This window comes from Oncorhynchus tshawytscha, linkage group LG26 (genome assembly GCF_018296145.1).
Source record: "Oncorhynchus tshawytscha isolate Ot180627B linkage group LG26, Otsh_v2.0, whole genome shotgun sequence".
Classification (NCBI taxonomy): domain Eukaryota; kingdom Metazoa; phylum Chordata; class Actinopteri; order Salmoniformes; family Salmonidae; genus Oncorhynchus; species Oncorhynchus tshawytscha.
The window spans coordinates 37,522,302-37,546,048 of record NC_056454.1 but is presented as its reverse complement, the minus strand read 5'-3'; the positions used below and the strand labels follow the sequence as shown (position 1 = coordinate 37,546,048).

The window sequence follows — 23,747 nt, the reverse complement described above, 5'->3', positions numbered from 1 at the left end:
CACAAAATGGATGGCATCATGAGGAAAGAAAATGATGTGCATATATTGAAGCAACATCTCAAGACATCAGTCAGGAATTTCAAGCTTGGTCGCAAATGGGTCTTCCAAATGGACAATGGCCCCAAGCATACTTCCAATGTTGTGGCAAAATGGCTTAAGGACAACAAAGTCAAGGTATTGGAGTGGCCATCACAAAGCCCTGAACTCAATCCTAGAACATTTGTGGGCAGAACTGAAAAAGCGTGTGTGAGAAAGGAGGCCTACAAACTTGACTCAGTTACACCAGCTCTGTCAGGGGGAATGGGCTAGAATTCACTCAACTTATTGTGGGAAGCTTGTGGAAGGCTACCCGAAACATTTGACCCAAGTTAAACAATTTAAAGGCAATGCTACCAAATACTAATTGAGTGTATGTAAACTTCTGACCCACTGGGAATGTGATGAAAGAAATAAAAGCTGAAATACACCAATCATTCTCAACTATTATTCTGATATTTCACATTCTTAAAATAGTGGTGATCCTAACTGATCTAAGACAGGGAATTTTTACTAGGATTAAATGGCAGGAATTGTGAAAAACTTAGTTTAAATATATTTGGCTAAGGTGGATGTAAACTTCTGACTTCAACTGTACATGTATACGTCTCTGATTCCACCCTACTTTTAGATGGAACAGAACAGGACAGCAGAGCACAGAACCTGCGAACATACAGACCTGCTGTGTTGATGATGTCCAGTGTAGTCAATGAAGAGAGCAGCAGTTTATCAGAGAGATGGCCCTGGGACTAGATTATTCAGCTGGCACAGACACTGTAGAGGCCTCTGATACTCTCTGGTAGCCTGCCTTCATGGCCCTGGCTTCCAAACAAGCTACTAAATCCCCCAACCCTTTTCACTGGGCCTGGCCTGGCATGGCTTGGCAAGGGCAACCGAATCGGACACATCTCACTTGGAAAATCTATGGCATTTTCAGACAATCTATTTCCCAAAAAGTACCACCAGAATCATAAATCATGTTTTTTCTTGTCACAATGTGCAGATTGGTTGGACAGCAGCTGCATTTTTACTGGCTGGTTAGAGCAACGCAGCTCACATTAGTTTTTTCAACCCAAAAAAGACATCAGCCTTTTCATTTGGCACAAGGGTTGACTGCTGCTTTTCTGTAGTGTGTGTATGGAGGTGCAGAATTTATTATCCTCAGAGAAGCAGAAGGAAAACATCAAGGAATATAATTCCCTCTAAATGCTTTCTGACTTGAAATTAATTTCCCTATGACCTCTAAAGGGCTCGGTTCAGAAAATGTGTCTGTTTTGTCCTTTTAAATGTAATATGAATGCGCCCTTAGGTTAACACAAAGCCACAGCTTCAATGTACCATTGTGGGTGGATAATATATATATATTTTTAATTAAATGCTTTAATTTTCTGAATCAGTTAAGCAGACCAGTGCAAGCTCCCATCTTTTATGGCAGCCCGTTCTGTTCTGAATAGTACAAGGTTGAAACGTTTGAGACTGGTATTCGTGTGATGAGACAGTCAGATCGCTTTGAAACAAGAGGCTCCCACGCTGAGGTCTGTCCAACGCTGGTCCGACCAAGCTGACTCCACACTCCAAGACTGCTTCCATCACGTGGACTGGGAGATGTTTCGTATTGCGTCAGACAACAACATTGACGAATACGCTGATTCGGTGTGCGAGTTCATTAGAACGTGCGTTGAAGATGTCGTTCCCATAGCAACGATTAAAACATTCCCTAACCAGAAACCGTGGATTGATGGCAGCATTCGTGTGAAACTGAAGGCGCGAACCACTGCTTTTAATCAGGGCAAGGTGTCTGGTAACATGACTGAATACAAACAGTGCAGCTATTCCCTCCGCAAGGCTATCAAACAAGCTAAGCGCCAGTACAGAGACAAAGTAGAATCTCAATTCAACGGCTCAGACACAAGAGGCATGTGGCAGGGTCTACAGTCAATCACGGACTACAGGAAGAAACCCAGCCCAGTCACGGACCAGGATGTCTTGCTCCCAGGCAGACTAAATAACTTTTTTGCCCGCTTTGAGGACAATACAGTGCCACTGACACAGCCTGCAACGAAAACATGCGGTCTCTCCTTCACTGCAGCCGAAGTGAGTAAGACATTTAAACGTGTTAACCCTCGCAAGGCTGCAGGCCCAGACGGCATCCCCAGCCGCGCCCTCAGAGCATGCGCAGACCAGCTGGCCGGTGTGTTTACGGACATATTCAATCAATCCCTATACCAGTCTGCTGTTCCCACATGCTTCAAGAGGGCCACCATTGTTCCTGTCCCCAAGAAAGCTAAGGTAACTGAGCTAAACGACTACCGCCCCGTAGCACTCACTTCCGTCATCATGAAGTGCTTTGAGAGACTAGTCAAGGACCATATCACCTCCACCCTACCTGACACCCTAGACCCACGCCAATTTGCTTACCGCCCAAATAGGTCCACAGACGATGCAATCTCAACCACACTGCACACTGCCCTAACCCATCTGGACAAGAGGAATACCTATGTGAGAATGCTGTTCATCGACTACAGCTCGGCATTCAACACCATAGTACCCTCCAAGCTCGTCATCAAGTTCGAGACCCTGGGTCTCGACCCCGCCCTGTGCAACTGGGTACTGGATTTCCTGACGGGCCGCCCCAGGTGGTGAGGGTAGGCAACAACATCTCCTCCCCGCTGATCCTCAACACTGGGGCCCCACAAGGGTGCGTTCTGAGCCCTCTCCTGTACTCCCTGTTCACCCACGACTGCGTGGCCACGCACTCCCCCAACTCAATCATCAAGTTTGCGGACGACACAACAGTGGTAGGCTTGATTACCAACAACGACGAGACGGCCTACAGGGAGGAGGTGAGGGCCCTCGGAGTGTGGAGTCAGGAAAATAACCTCACACTCAACGTCAACAAAACTAAGGAGATGATTGTGGACTTCAGGAAACAGCAGAGGGAACACCCCCATCCACATCGATGGAACAGTAGTGGAGAGGGTAGCAAGTTTTAAGTTCCTCGGCATACACATCACAGACAAACTGAATTGGTCCACTCACACAGACAGCATCGTGAGGAAGGCGCAGCAGCGCCTCTTCAACCTCAGGAGGCTGAAGAAATTCGGCTTGTCACCAAAAGCACTCACAAACTTCTACAGTTTCACAATATCGAGAGCATCCTGGCGGGCTGTATCACCGCCTGGTATGGCAACTGCACCGCCCTCAACCGTAAGGCTCTCCAGAGGGTAGTGAGGTCTGCACAACGCATCACCGGGGCAAACTACCTGCCCTCCAGGACACCTACACCACCCGATGCTACAGGAAGGCCATAAAGATCATCAAGGACATCAACCACCCGAGCCACTGCCTGTTCATCCCGCTGTCATCCAGAAGGCGAGGTCAGTACAGGTGCATCAAAGCTGGGACCGAGAGACTGAAAAACAGCTTCTATCTCAAGGCCATCAGACTGTTAAACAGCCACCACTAACATTGAGTGGCTACTGCCAACACACTGTCAATGACACTGACTCTACTCCAGCCACTTTAATAATGGGAATTGATGGGAAATTATGTAAATATATCACTAGCCACTTTAAACAATGCTACCTTATATAATGTTACTTACCCTACATTATTCATCTCATATGCATACGTATATACTGTACTCTATATCATCGACTGCATCCTTATGTAATACATGTATCACTAGCCACTTTAACTATGCCACTTGGTTTACATACTCATCTCATATGTATATACTGTTCTCGATATCATCTACTGTATCTTGCCTAAGCTGCTCTGTACCATCACTCATTCATATATCCTTATGTACATATTCTTTATCCCCTTACACTGTGTATAAGACAGTAGTTTTTTGGAATTGTTAGTTAGATTACTTGTTCGTTATTACTGCATTGTCGGAACTAGAAGCACAAGCATTTCGCTACACTCGCATTAACATCTGCTAACCATGTGTATGTGACAAATAAAATTTGATTTGATTTGATTTGAATCTCTCCCTAGAGAAGATCCAGACCAGAGATGGTCTGTTATTGATTCCTGCAGGGTAATGATGACTGACTGTCTGTGCTGCTGTCAGTACCTACCTACCTACATACATACAACTCTTTGTAGGACATTGTACTGAATATCTTCTCATCTTCAGTATTCTCATTGCGCCAGTGTTCATGCACCTTGGTTTGAATGCGAGGTAGCGACAGCATTTCTTTTTGTTTGGCAGTGCCTGTCTGCATACACAACCAGTTGGATCCTGTCTTGTGTACTTGGGTAACACTTTACTGCACGCCCCCTTAAGTATGCATTCATAAAGCCTTTATAATAACTACATAAGACAAAACATCAGTACCTGCATACAAAACCAGCTGAATCCTGTCTCGTATGTGATTGATCTGGGTGTCTGTCGCGACAACAGCTCGGGCCACCATGACACGGGTGGTGTCATTAGGGGCGGGCACAAGCAGCGGTCCGACGATGAAGGAGCACGCCGCCCCCAGATAGCTGACCAATGAGGCGACAGCGGTGGCTGTGGCTCTCTGGTCTGGAGCGAACCATGTGGTGGAGAGAAGGGGTCCAGCGCTCATTATTGTTGGTCCGGCCAAACCATTCAACAGCTGACCACCGTGTATTAACCTGCAGAGAAGAGAGGACAGGGAGAAACATGAAACATTAATGTCACATCATGCATACAGACAAGGCAAACAGTGTAACCAGATAAACGTTATTGTACATGGCTTGTACATGTGATAAGCTCTCAATATTTTTCATTCATTTCATTCAGAACTATAGAAATTATCATTAGATAATTTATGAACATACAATAAGTGGTCCCACATTTCCTCCTTAATGTTCAGTAACTCTGAGTCCTGTCACCAGCCAGCCCAGTGTGTCTGAGGCCTGAGTGGCCAGGGAGAACAGAACACTGCTGTTCTGATTAATTGTCTGTGAGCTCAGCTCTGTAAAGACAAGGTTCAGTCTGCCCTGTCTGAGATCACACAGCAGAGAGAGAGAGAGAGAGAGAGAAAATGATTGAGCTTAGAAAGAGAGAGAGAAGTGGATACAGATAGAGAAAAACGAGCAACTCTCAGACAGTCTGCCACCGTCTGCCTTGACAGTTCAAACCAGAGCAGCACAAACCAAAAACAGTTCAAACCAGAGCAGCTCATGGCAGATGACAGAGCCGCCAACGCTGACAAGGCAGATTGATGGAAGTGTCTTTATCCCTTACCTCCTCCTGAGATCTTCTCAAACAACTCTTAACCCACCCCCTCCCTCCCCCTCTGTCTTCTACACTAAAACAGTCTCCCTCACTTCTCTTCGGTCTCTCTCCCTTCACTTTCCACCTTCCTCCCATTTCTCTCCCTCCACTCGCTCTCCATCTCGCCCCCCTCCCCCATCTCTCTCCCTCTCACACTGTGATCACTCATTCCATTAAAGCCAAACAGAATTATCAAAATTATGAAATTATTTATGGTGCCCGCTGTTCCAAAGATCTATGTTCCATCCGCTATACTTGATGACATCCCATCCTCCACTGATCCTTGGAGAATTCCAAATCCTCAATCACTGGTGATCGGTACAAGACTACGAGTACTGTATCTAACTGATAATAATTTTCATTAGATATGATATCTGATTTAACACACTAGATTTGAGGCATGGATATCTGAAGGATTCTGATCAAGATCATTCAGTCTCAAGGGATATACCTTCTAAAAACCATCTGTGTGACCTTATCACTGTGTGGCCTAAAATGAAATGTGACCTAATATGAAATGTGACCTCGGCCTCAACTGAAGCAATCAACATAATATAAAGGTCTTCAGATAGATGGAGGAGACAGGAGACTGCTAATCAAATTCTCAGATAAAGGGATGATTAATCAATTCCTGCTTGATGATTCTGGGGTGTGGAAGAGTGGAGGGAGGAGGAGAAGAGGAGTGGAAGAGAGGAGGACGGGAGGGAGAGCGGTCGTTCTACGAGAGATGATTCACTTAATGTGTATTGATGAACCCTGTCAGAGAGAATCTCATTGCTCTGAGACCAAGCCAGGCCAGCGAGGAAGAAAGTCAGTTAGATATACAGTATGCTCATGTCTCTTAACCTGTCATAGTGTGACAGAGGTAATACTAATGCCACTGCCAGAAACCCACTCCAATCTAACATGGCACAATCAGAGAAGCCATGGCAGTATCATTGGCACAATGGGTCATGGCGGTGCGTGTGTATGTGTGTATGTGTGTGTGTGTGGCCAATCAATGAGAAATTAATAGACCTCTGAGAGGGAGCATAATGTCGCTGTCTGATGAAAACCTTATATCTCCAAAACAGAAAAAAACAGCCATATTTTGCCAATAACATACCATTTTGAAACTTCAGAGGCTATTTAACATATTTTCTTGATCCTAGAGTCATGAAATGTTCAGAGTACATTGAGGGGAGTTACTGTTTTTAATACATGAAAAAAATAGCAAAAATGAAGATTCATTGGCTTTCAGACAGCTACCTTAACCTGGTTTGATTCGAGAGTTATCATCAATGCTGCTCTGCTCTGACCTCTGTTTAATCAGTCACCACTGTAATGTCTTTTCTCCTCCTCTCCTGCCCTGGCCTCTTTTCAGATATTCTGACTGACTCAGATTCTCCTTAGGTATTTTTCTCTGAACTAGACTAGAGAATAGCTCTGACAACAGGAAGGTGTTTCAATCTCACAACTCACTCCCTTTGATTCTCAGAAATTAGCTCCAAACTTAACAACGTTTACACTCCAGAGCATATGGTTAAAAAAAGATGCCAATCGCACATGAAACAATGGTTCTCCCTCCTTTAAAAATAACATCTAGTGCATGCTGTCAATGGATCCCTCCTGTTCCTAAATCAAGCTAACTGCAACCATCCTTCTCCCTTACAGCACAGCCATCCTTCTCCGTTTGATCACTGCCTGCAATGCCCTTGAACTCCTCAGCTTCTCTTCCCTCCACCAGTCCTCTCCTCTAAGTTTATCTCCTTTCCTCTCAGCTGCTCTCCTCCCCTCCTGCTCAGCTCCTCTCCTGCTCATCTCCACAAAGTGCTATTCCAAATCAGATCAGTAGCCAATTGGGCTTATTGTATCTAAATCACAGGTTGACGTTTATTGTCATGAGTCTTGTCCTGGAGGCAGACATGAGTGATTTCCCCTTAGATAGGCCAGCTGCAAAGTCAAAATTGGCTATATTGTAAAAAATGACTTCGTGGCTGTGCCAGCTAGTGACCACTCTGCAGAGCTGCCTTCAGAACAAGATTCAAGATTAAACGCGCTAGCCTACATCTAAATCACAATCACAAGCCTAGCACCCACACTCTGGAAAGAGATATGTAAATTACATATGTATGTGTGTGAGACACATACATAGCTGCAGTATTGGTTGACAATAACACAAACCCCATGTCTCAGAACTTTAACTTAACTTTAACTTTAATGTAAAGTACTTAAGTAAAAAATACTTTAAAGTACTACTTAAGTAGTTTTTGGGGGGGTATCTGTACTTTCCTATATATTTTTTTGAAAACTTTTACTTCACTAAAATAATGTACTTTTTTACTCCATACATCCCTTACACCCAAAAGTACTCGTTACATTTTGAATGCTTAGTAGGACAGGAAAATGGTCAAATTCATGAACTTATCAAGAGAACACGTGGTCAATCCCTACTGCTTCTGATCTGGCGAACTCACAAAAAAACAAATGCATCATTTGTAAATGATGTCTAAGTGTTGGAGTCTGCCCCTGGCTATCCGTAAATGTTTTAAACATGAAAATGGTGCCGTCTGCTTTGCTTAATATAAGGAATTTGAAATTATTTATACTTTTGATACTTAAGAATATTTAGAACCAAATACTTTTACTCAAGTTGTATTTTACTGGGTGACTTTTACTTGAGTAACTTTCTATTAAAGGCATATATATATATATATATACACACACTTCTACTCAAGGATAAAGGTGGTGAGCAATGTCCCTCTAAGCTGTTTGGGGTCTGTGTCTGGGTTCACCGAAATCATCCTCTTCCTACCATTTGCCCCTGACTGCTGCTGTTCTAAGTGCTCTGCTGGCCTGCTGTTCTCATCTGCCCTCCTCCTTGGTTCATCTGAAAACCTCCTCCAGGACTGCCTCGCAGAAGAAATGCCAGGCCGTGCAGAAACGCAAGAGATTGAACTTCACTGAGTTCGCCCCATTAGTTTGCACTATATAGAAGTTAAATATCAGAAGAAGAAAAATCAACATTATACCAGCCCTTTTCAATGCAACAAATTAAAACATATCTAACTTTCCAAGATTGAGTGTTGATTTTGTTGTAGGCAGAGACTGAGCGCATCATAGAAATCAAAAGCTATTTCCATGTGAAAAAATGTTATGGGTTTTGCTCCATTGGTTTTGTTTGTAGGCCTACATTATACTTAAATAGCCACAATAGCCTATTGACTACTGTCTAAAACTGTAAGGCTACAGCCTCAGTGTTCATTGTAAACGTGCGCCAGAAGTTGCGCAAACTTCTCACAACATTCAAGTTTCCACTAACAAGACCTAAAAGTTTGCTCAGTGCCCCAATCATTTTGAGGGAACATTGGTGTTGACTGTGGCCCAGTACATCACTGGAGACGAGCTCACTGCCATCCAGGGCCTCTATATCAGGCTGTGTCAGCGGAAGGCCCAACATGTTTTTAACCACTCCAGCCACCTAAATCATAGACTCTCAGCCAGCGCACGGCAAGCGGTACCGATACACCAAGTCCGAACCCAACAGGACCCTGAACAGCTTCCACCACCAAGCCATAAGACTGCGAAATAGCTAATCAAATGGCTACCCAGACTACCTGCATTGACCCTTTTTTGCACTAACTGCAAACACACTGGACTCTACCCACACATACTTACACTGACACCCCAACACACACACACACACACACCATGCATACTGACGCCTCACACACACACTTTTACACTCACCACATACACTGCTGCTTCAGCTCTGTCTATTATCTATCCTGTTGTCTAGTCACATTACCCCTACCTACAGTATACTGCTGTTACTGTCTATTATCTATCCTGTTGTCTAGTGACATTACCCCTAACTACAGTAACTATAATTTCAGTGTTCCTCAAGGTTCTGTTTTAGGACCACTATTGTTTTCACTATATATTTTACCTCTTGGGGATGTTATTCGAAAACATAATGTTAACTTTCACTGCTATGCGGATGACACATAGCTGTACATTTCAATGAAACATGGTGAAGCCCCAAAATTGCCCTTGCTAGAAGCATGTGTTTCAGACATAAGGAAGTGGATGGCTGCAAACGTTCTACTTTTAAACTCGGACAAAACAGAGATGCTTTTTCTAGGTCCCAAGAAACAAAGAGATCTTCTGTTGAATCTGACAATTAATCTTAATGGTTGTACAGTCATCTCAAATAAAACTGTGAAGGACCTCGGCGTTACTCTGGACCCTGATCTCAATTTTGAAGAACATATCAAGACCATTTCAAGGACAGCTTTTTTCCGTCTACATAACATTGCAAAAATCAGAAACTTTGTCCAAAAATGATGCAGAAAAATGTATCCATGCTTTTGTCACTTCTAGGTTAGACTACTGCAATGCTCTACTTTCCGGCTACCCGGATAAAGCACTAAATAAACTTCAGTTGGTGCTAAATACGGCTGCTAGAATCCTGACTAGAACCAAAAAATGTGATCATATTACTCCAGTGCTAGCCTCTCTACACTGGCTTCCTGTCAAAGCAAGGGCTGATTTCAAGGTTTTACTGCTAACCTACAAAGCATTACATGGGCTTGCTCCTACCTATCTCTCTGATTTGGTCCTGCCGTACATACCTACACGTACGCTACGGTCACAAGACGCAGGCCTCCTAATTGTCCCTAGAATTTCTAAGCAAACAGCTGGAGGCAGGGCTTTCTCCTATAGAGCTCCATTTTTATGGAACGGTCTGCCTACCCATGTCAGAGACGCAAACTCGGTCTCAACCTTTAAGTCCTTACTGAAGACTCATCTCTTCAGTGGGTCATATGATTGAGTGTAGTCTGGCCCAGGAGTGGGAAGGTGAACGGAAAGGCTCTGGAGCAACGAACCGCCCTTGCTGTCTCTGCCTGGCCGGTTCCCCTCTTTCCACTGGGATTCTCTGCCTCTAACCCTATTACAGGGGCTGAGTCACTGGCTTACTGGGGCTCTCTTATGCCGTCCCTGGAAGGGGTGCGTCACCTGAGTGGGTTGATTCACTGATGTGGTCATCCTGTCTGGGTTGGCGCCCCCCCCCTTGGTTTGTGCCATGGGCGGAGATCTTTGTGGGCTATACTCAGCCTTGTCTCAGGATGGTAAGTTGGTGGTTGAAGATATCCCTCTAGTGGTGTGGGGGCTGTGCTTTGGCAAAGTGGGTGGGGTTATATCCTTCCTGTTTGGCCCTGTCCGGGGGTGTCCTCGGATGGGGCCACAGTGTCTCCTGACCCCTCCTGTCTCAGCCTCCAGTATTTATTTATGCTGCAATAGTTTGTGTCGGGGGGCTAGGGTCAGTTTGTTATATCTGGAGTACTTCTCCTGTCCTATTCAATGTCCTGTGTGAATCTAAGTGTGCGTTCTCTAATTCTCTCCTTCTCTCTTTCGGAGGACCTGAGCCCTAGGACCATGCCCCAGGACTACCTGACATGATGACTCCTTGCTGTCCCCAGTCCACCTGGCCATGCTGCTGCTCCAGTTTCAACTGTTCTGCCTTCTTATTATTTGACCATGCTGGTCATTCATGAACATTTGAACATCTTGGCCATGTTCTGTTATAATCTCCACCCGGCACAGCCAGAAGAGGACTGGCCACCCCACATATGCTCTCTCTAATTCTCTCTTTCTTTCTCTCTCTTGGAGGACCTGAGCCCTAGGACCATGCCCCAGGACTACCTGACATGATGACTCCTTGCTGTCCCCAGTCCATCTGACCGTGCTGCTGCTCCAGTTTCAACTGTTCTGCCTTATTATTATACGACCATGCTGGTCATTTATGAACATTTGAACGTCTTGGCCATGTTCTGTTATAATCTCCACCCGGCACAGCCAGAAGAGGACTGGCCACCCCACATAGCCTGGTTCCTCTCTAAGTTTCTTCCTAGGTTTTGGCCTTTCTAGGGAGTTTTTCCTAGCCACCGTGCTTCTACACATGCATTGCTTGCTGTTTGGGGTTTTAGGCTGGGTTTCTGTACAGCACTTTGAGATATCAGCTGATGTACGAAGGGCTATATAAATAAATTTGATTTGATTTGATACTGCTGCTACTGTCTATTATCTATCCTGTTGTCTAGTCACATTACCCCTACCTACAGTATACTGCTGTTACTGTCTATTATCTATCCTGTTGTCTAGTCACTTTACCCCTAACTACAGTATACTGCTGTTACTGTCTATTATCTATCCTTTACCCCTACCTACAGTATACTGCTGCTACTGTCTATTATCTATCCTGTTGTCTAGTCACATTAACCCTACCTATATATACACACATAGCTATCTCAATTACCTCGTACTCCCTGCACTTGGACTTGGTACTTCCTGTTTATAGCCATGCTATTTTGTTATTGTTATTCACTGTATACTTATTTATTTCTAGTGTCACTATTTGCATTATCTTTAATTCTGCATTGTTGGAAAAGGACCTGTAAGTAGGCATTTCACTGTTGGTCTACACCAATTGTTTACGAAGCATGTGACAAATAAAATGTTATTTGATTTAATAGACCTGTGTGCAGCAAAAGAACACACAATGCAATGACTGACACCTGCTGGTGGCTTTGGGAACTGTTTGTGGAGGGACAATATACACCTAGTGCACAAAAGATTAGGAACAACATCCTAATATTGAGTTGCACCTCCTTTTGCCCTCAGAACAGCCTCAATTTGTCTGGGGCCATGGACTCTACAAGACGTCAAAAGCGTTCCACAGGGACGCTGGCCCATGTTGACTCCAATGCTTCCCACATTTGTGTCAAGTTGGCCTGATGTCCTTTGAGTTGTGGACCATTCTCGATACACACGGGAAATTGTTGAGTGTGAAAAACACAGCAGCATTGCTGTTCTTGATACAAACCGGTGCGCCTGGCACCTACTACCATACCCTGTTCAAAAGGCACTCAAATATTTTTTGGGTAGCCTAGTGGTTAGAGCGTTGGACTAGTAACCGGAAGGTTGCAAGTTCAAACCCCCGAGATGACAAGGTACAAATCTGTCGTTCTGCCCCTGAACAGGCAGTTAACCCACTGTTCCTAGGCAATCATTGAAAATAAGAATTTGTTCCTAACTGACTTGCCTAGTTAAATAAAGGTAAAAACATAAATATTTTGTCTTGCCTATTCACCCTCTGAATGGCACATGTACACAATCCATGTCTCAATTGTATCAATGCTTAAAACTCATTCTTTAACCTGTCTCCTCCCCTTCATCTATAATGACTGAAGTGGATTTAACAAGTGACATCAATAAGGGATCATAGCTTTCACTTGGATTCACCTGGTCAGTCTGTCATGGAAAGAGCAGGTGTTCCTAATGTTTTGTACTCTTAGGGTACTGTTGTTGCACTACTTAACTGTTAAACAATAACGCGTTACGGTGCACTGAAAAATAATAAGGAATCATATAAGGCTCAATGGAAGGGTCAAAGGTCACCTCAGCTTATCTGCTCCAACTCCCAAAGGTCAGGTAAATGTAAAGCCCAAACAGAAACTTCACAAATCCACTATATGGTTTAAACACACAGAAGCTGCTTGCTCAAGCACTATAAAGTTCCCTGGACATCCCAGTTCTCTGGTTGGCATGGTATGAAGTTCCACAAGTTTGGTCTGATGATCTACGCTACATTAACTCTAGATCTAAATTTTTACATCACCAATGTGCTTCCAACAAAAGGCTAACGTTGACCATAAAAGCGTCACTTACTGACATTTCAACTGTTACCTACTCTACTACTACAACTACAAACCATGAATAAGTACAGGAGTTAGGCTTGGGGAGCCCGTCTTGAATTGTTTGTCCCAGATAGCCTAGAGATGTTTAATAGTGTAATCCCAGGAACTGTGATTAACTGAGAGAGCAAGGCAGCCTTCTCAGGGATAGTGCTTTGGATAGTATGGGTGTAAAACCTTTATGTATTGGCACTTTATCACCCCCATATAGCAACGCTGTCTAGGTCTCAGTTGGATGGTGAGATCTTTTACAACAGAGGGAATACTCTGAGGTGTGCTGTTGTGTTGGCATCCTTACTGCTTGCAATATATCTCTGTCTCCAATAAACACCCCTCCACTACAACCATATCTCTCGTTAGATGGCGTGTGCCTCGGCCCGCGACCCTGTATCTCTCGTTAGATAGCGTGTGCCTCGGCCCGCGACCCTGTATCTCTCGTTAGATGGCGTGTGCCTCGGCCCGCGACCCTGTATCTCTCGTTAGATGGCGTGTGCCTCGGCCCGTGACCCTGTATCTCTCGTTAGATAGCGTGTGCCTCGGCCCGCGACCCTGTATCTCTCGTTAGATGGCGTGTGCCTCGGCCCGCGACCCTGTATCTCTCGTTAGATGGCGTGTGCCTCGGCCCGCGACCCTGTATCTCTCGTTAGATAGCGTGTGCCTCGGCCCGCGACCCTGTATCTCTCGTTAGATAGCGTGTGCCTCGGCCCGCGACCCTGTATCTCTCGTTAGATAGCGTGTGCCTCGGCCCGCGACCCTGTATCTCTCGTTAGATGGCGTGTGCCTCGGCCCGCGACCCTGTATCTCTCGTTAGATGGCGTGTGCCTCGGCCCGCGACCCTGTATCTCTCGTTAGATGGCGTGTGCCTCGGCCCGCGACCCTGTATCTCTCGTTAGATGGCGTGTGCCTCGGCCCGCGACCCTGTATCTCTCGTTAGATGGCGTGTGCCTCGGCCCGCGACCCTGTATCTCTCGTTAGATGGCGTGTGCCTCGGCCCGCGACCCTGTATCTCTCGTTAGATAGCGTGTGCCTCGGCCCGCGACCCTGTATCTCTCGTTAGATGGCGTGTGCCTCGGCCCGCGACCCTGTATCTGTCGTTAGATGGCGTGTGCCTCAGCCCGCGACCCTGTATCTCTCGTTAGATGGCGTGTGCCTCGGCCCGCGACCCTGTATCTCTCGTTAGATGGCGTGTGCCTCGGCCCGCGACCCTGTATCTGTCGTTAGATGGCGTGTGCCTCGGCCCGCGACCCTGTATCTCTCGTTAGATGGCGTGTGCCTCGGCCCGCGACCCTGTATCTGTCGTTAGATGGCGTGTGCCTCGGCCCGCGACCCTGTATCTCTCGTTAGATGGCGTGTGCCTCGGCCCGTGACCCTGTATTTCTCACGACAGAGTACAACAGCATATGCCCTACTCAGCCAGGAGGCCTAGTCACTGTAAAATGGTCCACACCAACAGCATAGACATTTTGGAATGCTTATGGATGGTCAAATACATGTATACTGTCAAGTCAGCGTTATGCAGGTCTATAGTACACACGCGCACACACACACATTCTGTTGTTCCATACTCAGCTGCCCTCTGAAGCATGAAGGTTACAGCGAGAATGAAGACTAGTGAGTAGGACTGAAGAGGTTGTTTTCAGTTAAGTGCAGCCTTAGTTTGGTCCCAGATATGTCTGGCAGCAAAAACAGATTTGGGACGAGGTAAACAAAGCCTGGGGCAATATAAAAGCTGATTCTTCTCTGCAAACACTTTCAATTAGTGGAATATTATTTTCTTTAAAAAAGGAATCATTCGTAAGTATAATTTTCTAAGTATCCCTCCTAGAATGAGAGCCAATCATTTTATTTTACTCTTTTTTAGTCTGCATTAATATTGCAATAAACTGAACTAATGGTCTTCATTTTACAGATCCAATCACACTCAGAGAAAATGTGCAGTTAGACTACGACTAGTTTTCATTATCTGTTCTTTGGGACCCCAAATCAGCAACCTAACATAATAAATTCAGTGGGTGAAAGTGCTATATTTAAGAGAATACAATTTCCTTCCTCAATTGAAATACCCATAATGCATCACCTGAATTGAAGTCAATGTGGAGCCTAATAAGAAATAAGCGGCAGATTAACAATAGAGAAGGTCATAAAATGACTTTTATCACCAAAGTAATTCAGATAACCTTGTCGTCTGGGCCTCGTTCAAACACACAGGTACTGTTTTAGAAAGGAAATATTGCCTATATTTTTTTGATAATAGCAATGGAAGAAAGGACAGTGTTTTTTTTTCTGGTAAAAATAAGGACGTCAGAAAGAAAAGTGAATGAAAGCCGTAGTCGATAAGAGAAACAGAAAACAAGTATCCACACAATTCAACAATTTAAATAGAATTCTAATCTCTTGAAGGAAATGGTGCACCTCAATCCCATTCCATGTCTCTGCTATTGTGAGGCATTCAAAACGAGCAGAAACTATTTCAATACGACAGTTCAATACCGCAACACAACAATGCACCTGGCAAACTAGAGATTTATAAATGCTGTCATTCATCAAAACTATGGTAGACTAGATGGGTAATTTCTTTCCTCCCTAAAACTGCAATTTACAAGCAATACCGGGCACCCTGAAACCAGAAAATTACCATAACTATTCACAATATTGGTAATTGTAATAAGTATATACATTTCTGTGTAGCCTTTGAGAAGACTTTTCCAGAGGAAGAATTGTCCAACATAGTACATAAATGGGGCATCATTTTGGGAAAGCACTACCAGGTTCCAAACAACCCGTTTTATAAAGAGAGTGTATAGCACATCTCTGGGTGTGAGGGGTTGTGTGGGGTGTTACCGTCGCCTTAGTTGTAAGTCTAGGGCTATTGCGGTGACCATATTACTTCCACACTGGCAGTCATGAGTCATGACCGCAGTAAAATTCATGTGACCGTTGAGTCACAGTAATGTCCTTTTATGCACTCTGGACATGTGTTGGTAGTACCCAACTCGCTAACGACCATCAGGTCCTAATGGCCTGCTACTCAGGGCTCTGTCCTTCTAACCACTCTGACGTCAATGCAAACACAATTGAAAACTCGCAAACAATTATTTAATGAAACAGTTTAATGAAATATGTTTTGATGTTCCCAAACAGATTTCACTAATTTAGCACTGGGAAGCTGCAAGAACAGGGTTAAAGAGCCCATGACATACAGGGTTTGGGTGGAATATCACCTGTGGCGCAGCGAGGCCGCATGCTTCTCAAACAGTGGTTGATGAGTGGAGTGAAATAACCAGAGTAGCCTACCCAGCATGAGTGAAAAAGTAACTGTCTGGAATGTGGCCTCCATTCGCTGTTCCAGTGCATACTGATGACATGTATTTCCCCCTGACCCTGCTCCTACCCATTTGATAATGGGCCATTCTAAATCAAAGGAAATTTGACACATTAGTTAAGACTAGATTAAATTGAGAATAGTCTGATGGGTGAAAATATTAACGCTTGATGGGAGAACAGCATGTGCAGCCTAAGGAACAAGCTTTTTGCAAATTTCTAAAATCATCAATAGGCCCTAGTCGCATCATGCAGCCCATATATGTTTTGATTTCTAAGAGATTCTAAGGTTTGTATCATTCACAACTAAAGTTTCCAAATAACTCTAAATCTAGCGTATAGGGCCTGTTTCAAATGATCACTTTTACCCTCAACATAGCCACTTCATATGCACACTCGCTCCAGAATGGGAAAAATATCCTTTCTATTTTATAAAATCATAATTAAGCAATAAGGCCTGGGGGGGATAAACCACAGTACGACGCAAAACGGAGTGCTTGCAAACAGCAATGTACCACAATCCCCTGAGGGATTCAACAAGTAGTTGTTATTATAAACTGGTTTCCAACTTGATTAGAGCAGTAAAAATACATGTTTTCTCATATGTTTTGTCATATGCGTGGTATACAGTCTGATACACTTGGTTGCACTCTCTAGGAAAACTAAAATACCAAAGGCTAGACCTAAGGTAATCTACCGAAGGTCCTACAGAGAGTTCAATCAGGACTCCTTTGTGGATGAGATTAAGAATGTGCAATGGTTAGATGTGTGTAGTGGTTCTAATTCTCAGAGTAAAAACTCTACGGACAATATGAAAGCTCAAACCAAGCTTATTCTCCCAGACGATCAATACAGCTGCATTAGACAAAGACATACTCACACAAGCACTGATATTTAACCCTTTCTCATAGGCCGAGTCTCCTCCTACACATCTGAACAAACATGGTATCTTTATTGCTAGGCAGGAAACTAAGTGATTACGGGCCATAAAAACCTTTCTTTCTCCCTTAACCTAACCTGACCTGACCTCGACCCCCTTCATCACTAATCCATGGCTCTCTCCCCTTATCAATACCTGCCACATGTGATTATTTTCCCTACACTCAGTACATTCCAAACTTAACCATTCATCTCTGGTGTAGTCCCTCGACTATGGCACCCCTTAGGTCTCTATTACAACTAATGATTAATAACATTTAAAGTTCAGAAGTCCAAACCTAGCAATAGTAAGAATGATCATGAAATGTCACTAAGTTTGTTCATGAAATTATTTATAAGTATAGCTGATAAGCATGCCCTTTGAGGAAATGCACTGTGAGGTCAAACGGTGCCCCATGGATTGATGATGAGCTGAGAAATTGAATGATTCAACGTTATGATGCCAAAAAAGTAGCAGATAAATCTGCCACTCTGTTTGATAAGCAAAGTTATTGTAAATTAAGAAATCTAGTGACCAAGCTAAACAAAGGAAAGAAGGGATTCTATCTGCAAAATTGATGAAGTAAAGGGTGATGGGGAAAAACACAGAAAAACACTATTATGGGTAGGAATTCCAACATGTCTGCCTCTGTTGTTGAATCAGAGGGTATATTTATGACAAAATGACATCGCAAACTACTTTAATGAATATTTTACAGGCAAAGTGGACAAGTTGAGGAATGCTATGATTCCAATATACCCTTCTAAAAGATTGTATCATGAAGGAGAGGCATTGCATGTTTGAATTTCATCCAGTAGAAAGGGAAGAGGTACAAAGGACGCTGTTGTCTCTTTCGGATGACGTCACCTGGTCCAGATAATCTTGACGCCAAATTGTTTAGAGGCACAGCTAACCAAATATCTACCCCAATCTCTCATATTTTACTAAGTGCTTGATGTATGGGGTGTGCCCAGAAGTCTGGAAGGAGTCAAAGGTTATTCCACTACCTAAGGATAAAAAATAAAAAATCTGCATTTATTGGTCCGAAGTCATCCTGTAAACTTGCTGCCTGTGTTAAGTAAATTATATCTGTACAAATTAAGGTTTATTTCTCATGTAAATGGTCTGATAATGGGTTTCCAGAATGCATACAAAGGGCATTCTACGAATACGGCCTTAGCACAAATGACAGATGATTGGTTAAAGAGTATGGATGACAGGAAGTTAGTTGGTGCAGTGTTGCTAGATTTCAGTCTGCTTTTGATCATGAACTGTTACTAGGTCAACTTAAATGTTATGGTTTTAAGTCTGCAGCTCTATCCTGGATGGAAAGCTATCTATGCAGAAGGCAAAAAGTGTTCTTTAATGGTAGCTTTTCAAACAGTAAAGATACACTGTGGTGTTCCTCAAGGAAGTTGCCTAGGCCCACATCTCTACTCTATCTTTACTAATGATTTACCTTCAGCAATGAACAAAGCAAGAGTGGTCATGTATGCTGATGACTCTACAATGTATAGCGCAGCATCAGAATGTAATGAGCTAACAGATGTACTGAGCAGTGAACTAAGAATGGTGTTTGCGTGCGCTGATGTGAACAAATTGGTGTTGAACATTTCTAAAACTAAATGTATTGTATTTGGTTCAAGATATATTCTTGCTGATGATCCCCAATTGAATTTGTCGATGAATAGAACGCATGTAGAGCAAGTAAAAAATAAAAATAAACTACTAGGCGTCATGTTGGACGCAGCTTTATCATGGTCAGAACACATAGATAATATTGTTATTAAGATGGGTAAGGGAAGTACTGTTACAAGAAAATGTTCAGAGTATTTAACATCTAGCACACTGAATCAGGTGATTCAATCCCTGGTTCTATCACACCTAGAGTACTGTCCAGTTATATGGTCAATCCCTGGTCCTATCACACTTAGAGTACCGTCCAGTTATATGGTCATCTGCAGCAACGAAAGATATAAAACATCTCCAAATGGCTCAGAACAGGGCTGGTAGATTATCTCTTCATTGCTCAAAACAGGGCTGGTAGATTATCTCTTCATTGCTCAGAACAGGGCTGGTAGATTAGCTCTTCATTGCTCAGAACAGGGCTGGTAGATTAGCTCTTCATTGCTCTATCCATATGAATATTATCCAAATGCATTAGAATCTCTCATGGCTTCATGTTAAAAACAAACTACTATCCAGTCTTCTGATTTTCTTTAGGAATGTTTAATTTAAAATAAACATTTTAAAAACAGTATTTTTCTGGTCAGTTAGTACATACTAGCAACATGCATAACCACCAAACCAGACAGGCAAATTCAGGGCAGCTAAAACAACCCAAGCCAAGAACAAATAGCCTTAAATCTACAGTTTTATATAGAGCCATAGCTGAATGGAACTCTTTACCAATCCATATTTCTCAGACAAAAAATAAATCCACCTTCAAGGAAAAAATAAAAGAACATCTAATGTGATGGACCATATGACTGGACAGGAAATATGAAGCATAAACTGAATGTTAAATGTATTTCCTGTCAGGTATTTTAATTGCCTGTATTGTCTACTTGTTGAATGTTTGTGATGTCTTGATTTGTGGTTGTTTGTAATGTTTTGTTCATTGGTGTTGGACCCCAGAAAGATTAGCAAGAGTTACGGTGTTAGCTAATTGGGATCCAAATAAAGAGTTACGGTGTTAGCTAATTGGGATCCAAATAAAGAGTTACGGTGTTAGCTAATTGGGATCCAAATAAAAAATGACTAAATATACCACGGCTTTCAGCCATCAGTATTCGGACCACCTAGTTCATAATATAATGGCATGGGACTTATACGCATATCTTGTATGCTAAAGCAAGCCTAGAGCCTATGGCATGGCACATAGCCAGATAACATAAAGTAGGCCAACTTATATATTGCTTATCTGAAATCCATTTTTTCTTTATATCATAATGTTTTAGACCTGCCTAAAATAAATCATGGATTTATTGTGACGGTGTACATGAAATGTATTTATTGTGACGGTGTACATGAAATGGATTTATTGTGACGGTGTACATGAAATGTATTTATTGTGATGGTGTACATTAAATGGATTTATTGTGATGGTGTACATTAAATTGATTTATTGGCCTGGAGATGCTAAACATGTTTATGTTAATTAACGGTCAATTATGGCGAGAAGATTATTATTTATTTTTTGTCTCAGCATAATTCATATGTTGATTACAAAAATATGAAAGGCGACATAACCAACTTTCAGACAGAAACACAGGTAGAGTTACTGTACAATGTCTTTCACATGACAATGACAATAACCGTCAGACAAAATGTAATGAGCACCACAGCCCTATATGGGGCATGATTTTGTATGGGAAAGTATTGCGAGCTTCCAAACAAGCCGTTTTATAAAGAGAGTATACAGTAAAGCTCTGGGTGTGAGGGGGTGTTACCATCGCCTTAGTTGTAGGTCTGGTACAGGGACACTACGCAGCGCTGCCCCCATCACCATGAAGAAGACTGACAGTAAAAGAGACGCCCGCAGACCTGCAGCATAGGAGGGGAAAGGGAAGAGGTGAAATGAGGAGAGGTGGAGAGGGGACAGGGAAGAGGTGAAATGGGGAGGGAAGAGGTGAAATGGGGAGAGGTGGAGAGGGGAAAGGGAAGAGGTGGAGAGGGGAAAGGGAAGAATGTGGAGAGGGGAAAGGGAAGAGGTGGAGAGGGGAAAGGGAAGAGGTGGAGAGGGGAAAGGGAAGAGGTGGCGAGGGGACAGGGAAGAGGTGAAATGGGGAGAGGTGGAGAGGGGACAGGGAAGAGGTGAAATGGGGAGAGGTGAAATGGGGAGAGGTGGAGAGGGGACAGGGAAGAGGTGAAATGGGGAGAGGTGGAGAGGGGACAGGGAAGAGGTGAAATGGGGAGAGGTGAAATGGGGAGTGGTGGAGAGGGGACAGGGAAGAGGTGAAATGGGGAGAGGTGAAATGGGGAGAGGTGGAGAGGGGACAGGGAAGAGGTGGAGAGGGGACAGGGAAGAGGTGAAATGGGGAGAGGTGGAGAGGGGACAGGGAAGAGGTGAAATGGGGAGAGGGAGAGAGGGGACAGGGAAGAGGTGAAATGGGGAGAGGGAGAGTACAGAGAGAAAAAGTGGAGGTTATTTTGTATTCTGAAATTCTGTTCCAAAGGTCATATATTTTGTATAATTGTTGAGACCTCATTCTATACATTATCCAAAATATGAATCACGAGTCCCCAGCCAACTCTCTCCAAACCACCACATCCCAATTCTGTTCCTGACTTAAGTCTACATTTTCAGTTTCCACCACATCACCATAATTTAAGGGAACTTCTGTTCCCTGTTCTCTCATTTCCTCTTGGTAGTGATGAGTGAGAGAGTTACTAGTTGAGAAAGTACACAATTATTGGTGACAAATTACTAGTATTACAAACTAAAATATGACTTTAATCTGATATGAAATGTAGAGAAACATCGGTGTCTGAATGTTTATGCGGGTTCCCGTTGGGAACTCCCCGTTTCTGTCTGTCAGATTGGCCTCTCTCTCTGTACTAAAGAGGGCACAACTAAACAACGGCAGATGCTGGTATGTAATTTCTTTGTGTACAAAATATCTTTCATTCTAATCTCTACCATGCAGTCGCTAGAGCTGCCTTTCATCTGGTTGGCCTACATATTATAGCAGGGTGGCTCCTCATGAAACTAGAGAGAAATACCATGATTTGGGGGATTTTCAATAAATGTTATCTATAGAAAGGTCCTTTAGAGGTAGGATAGTTTACATATATTTGAGAATGACCTCCTTTAAGACTCCATAATATTTTATATTTTGCTCCAGAGTGGCGCAGCGGTCTAAGGCACTGCATCTTAGTGCTTGAGTCACTACCGACACCCTGGTTCGATTCCAGGCTGTATCACAACCGGCCGTGATTGGGAGTCCCATACGGCAGTGCACAATTGGCCCAGCGTCGTCCGGGTTTGGCCGGTGTAGGCCATCATTGTAAATAAGAATTTGTTCTTAACTGACTTGCCTAGTTAAATAAAAGGTAAAACAAAAATATGAATAATACATTTTTAAAAATGTAAAAGGTGCTAAAAAGCTTTGTAATATGAGTAGTATTTTGATTTCAAAAACACATTCCTTAGATACATTTATGAATATTGACAATTATAAACTGGGTGGTTCGAGCCCTGAATGCTGACAGCCGTGGTATATCAGACAGTATATCACGGGTATGACAAAACATTTATTTTTACTGCTCTAATTACGTTGGTAACCAGTTTATAATAGCAATAAGGAACCTCGGGGGTTTGGGGTATATGACCAATATACCACGGCTAAGGGCTGTATCCAGGCACTCGCGTTGCATCAGCCCTTAGCCATGGTATATTGTCCATATTTTTTATTTCACCTGTATTTAAACAGATAGGCCAGTTGAGAACAAGTTCTCATTTACAACTGCGACCTGGCCAAGATAAAGCAAAGCAGTGCGACACAAACAACACAGAGTTACACATGGAATAAACAAACAGTCAATAACACAATAGAAAAGTCTATATACAGTGTGTGCAAATGAAGTAAGATTAGGGAGGTAAGGCAATAAATAGGCTGCAGTGGCGAAATAATGACAATTTAGCAAATAAACACTGGAGTGATAGATGTGCAGAAGATGAATGTGCAAATAGGGATACTGGGGTGCAAAGGAGAAAAAAAATAGAAATAAAATAAACAACAATATGGAGATGAGGTTGATTGGATGGGCTATTTACAGATGGGCTATGTACAGGTGCAATGATCTGTTCAGCTGTTCAGATAGCTGATGCGTCAAGTTAAAGGGAGATATGAGTCTCCAGCTTCAGTGCGTTTTGCAATTCGTTCCAGTCATTGGCAGCAGAGAACTGGAAGGAAAGGCGGCCCAAAGAGGAATTGGCTTTGGGGGTGATCAATGAAATATACCTGCTGGAGCACGTGCTACGGGTGGGTGATGCTATGGTGACCAGTGAGCTGAGATAAGGCGGGGCTTTACCTAGCAAAGACTTATAGATGACCTGGAGCCAGTGGGTTTGGTGACGAATATGAAGCGAGGGCCAGCCAACGAGAGCATACAGGTCACAGTGGTGAGTAGTATATGGGGCTTTGGTGAGGAAACAGATGGCACTGTAAAAGACTGCATCCAATTTGCTGAGTAGAGTGTTGGAGGCTATTTTGTAAATGACATCGCCGAAGTCAAGGATCGGTAGGATAGTACATTTTAAGAGAGTATGTTAGGCAGCATGAGTGAAGGATGCTTTGTTGCGAAATAGGAAGCCGATTCTAGATTTAATTTTGGATTGGAGATGCTTAATAGGAGTCTGCTTAATGGTTAAATATAAACATTTTGATTTTACTAATTTTTCTATATAATTGTTGAACATAATATACTCTACAGGCATATTAAAGTTCTCTGCTAGTTTATTGTTTTAGATTTTGAT

General features: G+C 43.3%; 1 protein-coding gene across 1 annotated transcript in view; it reads right to left on the bottom strand.

Moving 5' to 3' along the window:
* LOC112225590 (solute carrier family 49 member 4) overlaps positions 1–23,747 on the bottom strand; it is a 95,126-nt gene that overhangs the window by 65,787 nt on the left and 5,592 nt on the right. Inside the window, exons 2-3 of the mRNA XM_024389678.2 lie at positions 20,719–20,812; positions 4,382–4,665 (exon numbers count right to left, since the gene is read on the bottom strand). Of these exons, the coding sequence (XP_024245446.1) occupies positions 4,382–4,665; positions 20,719–20,812 (378 nt within the window). The remainder of the gene's footprint in view (positions 1–4,381; positions 4,666–20,718; positions 20,813–23,747) is intronic.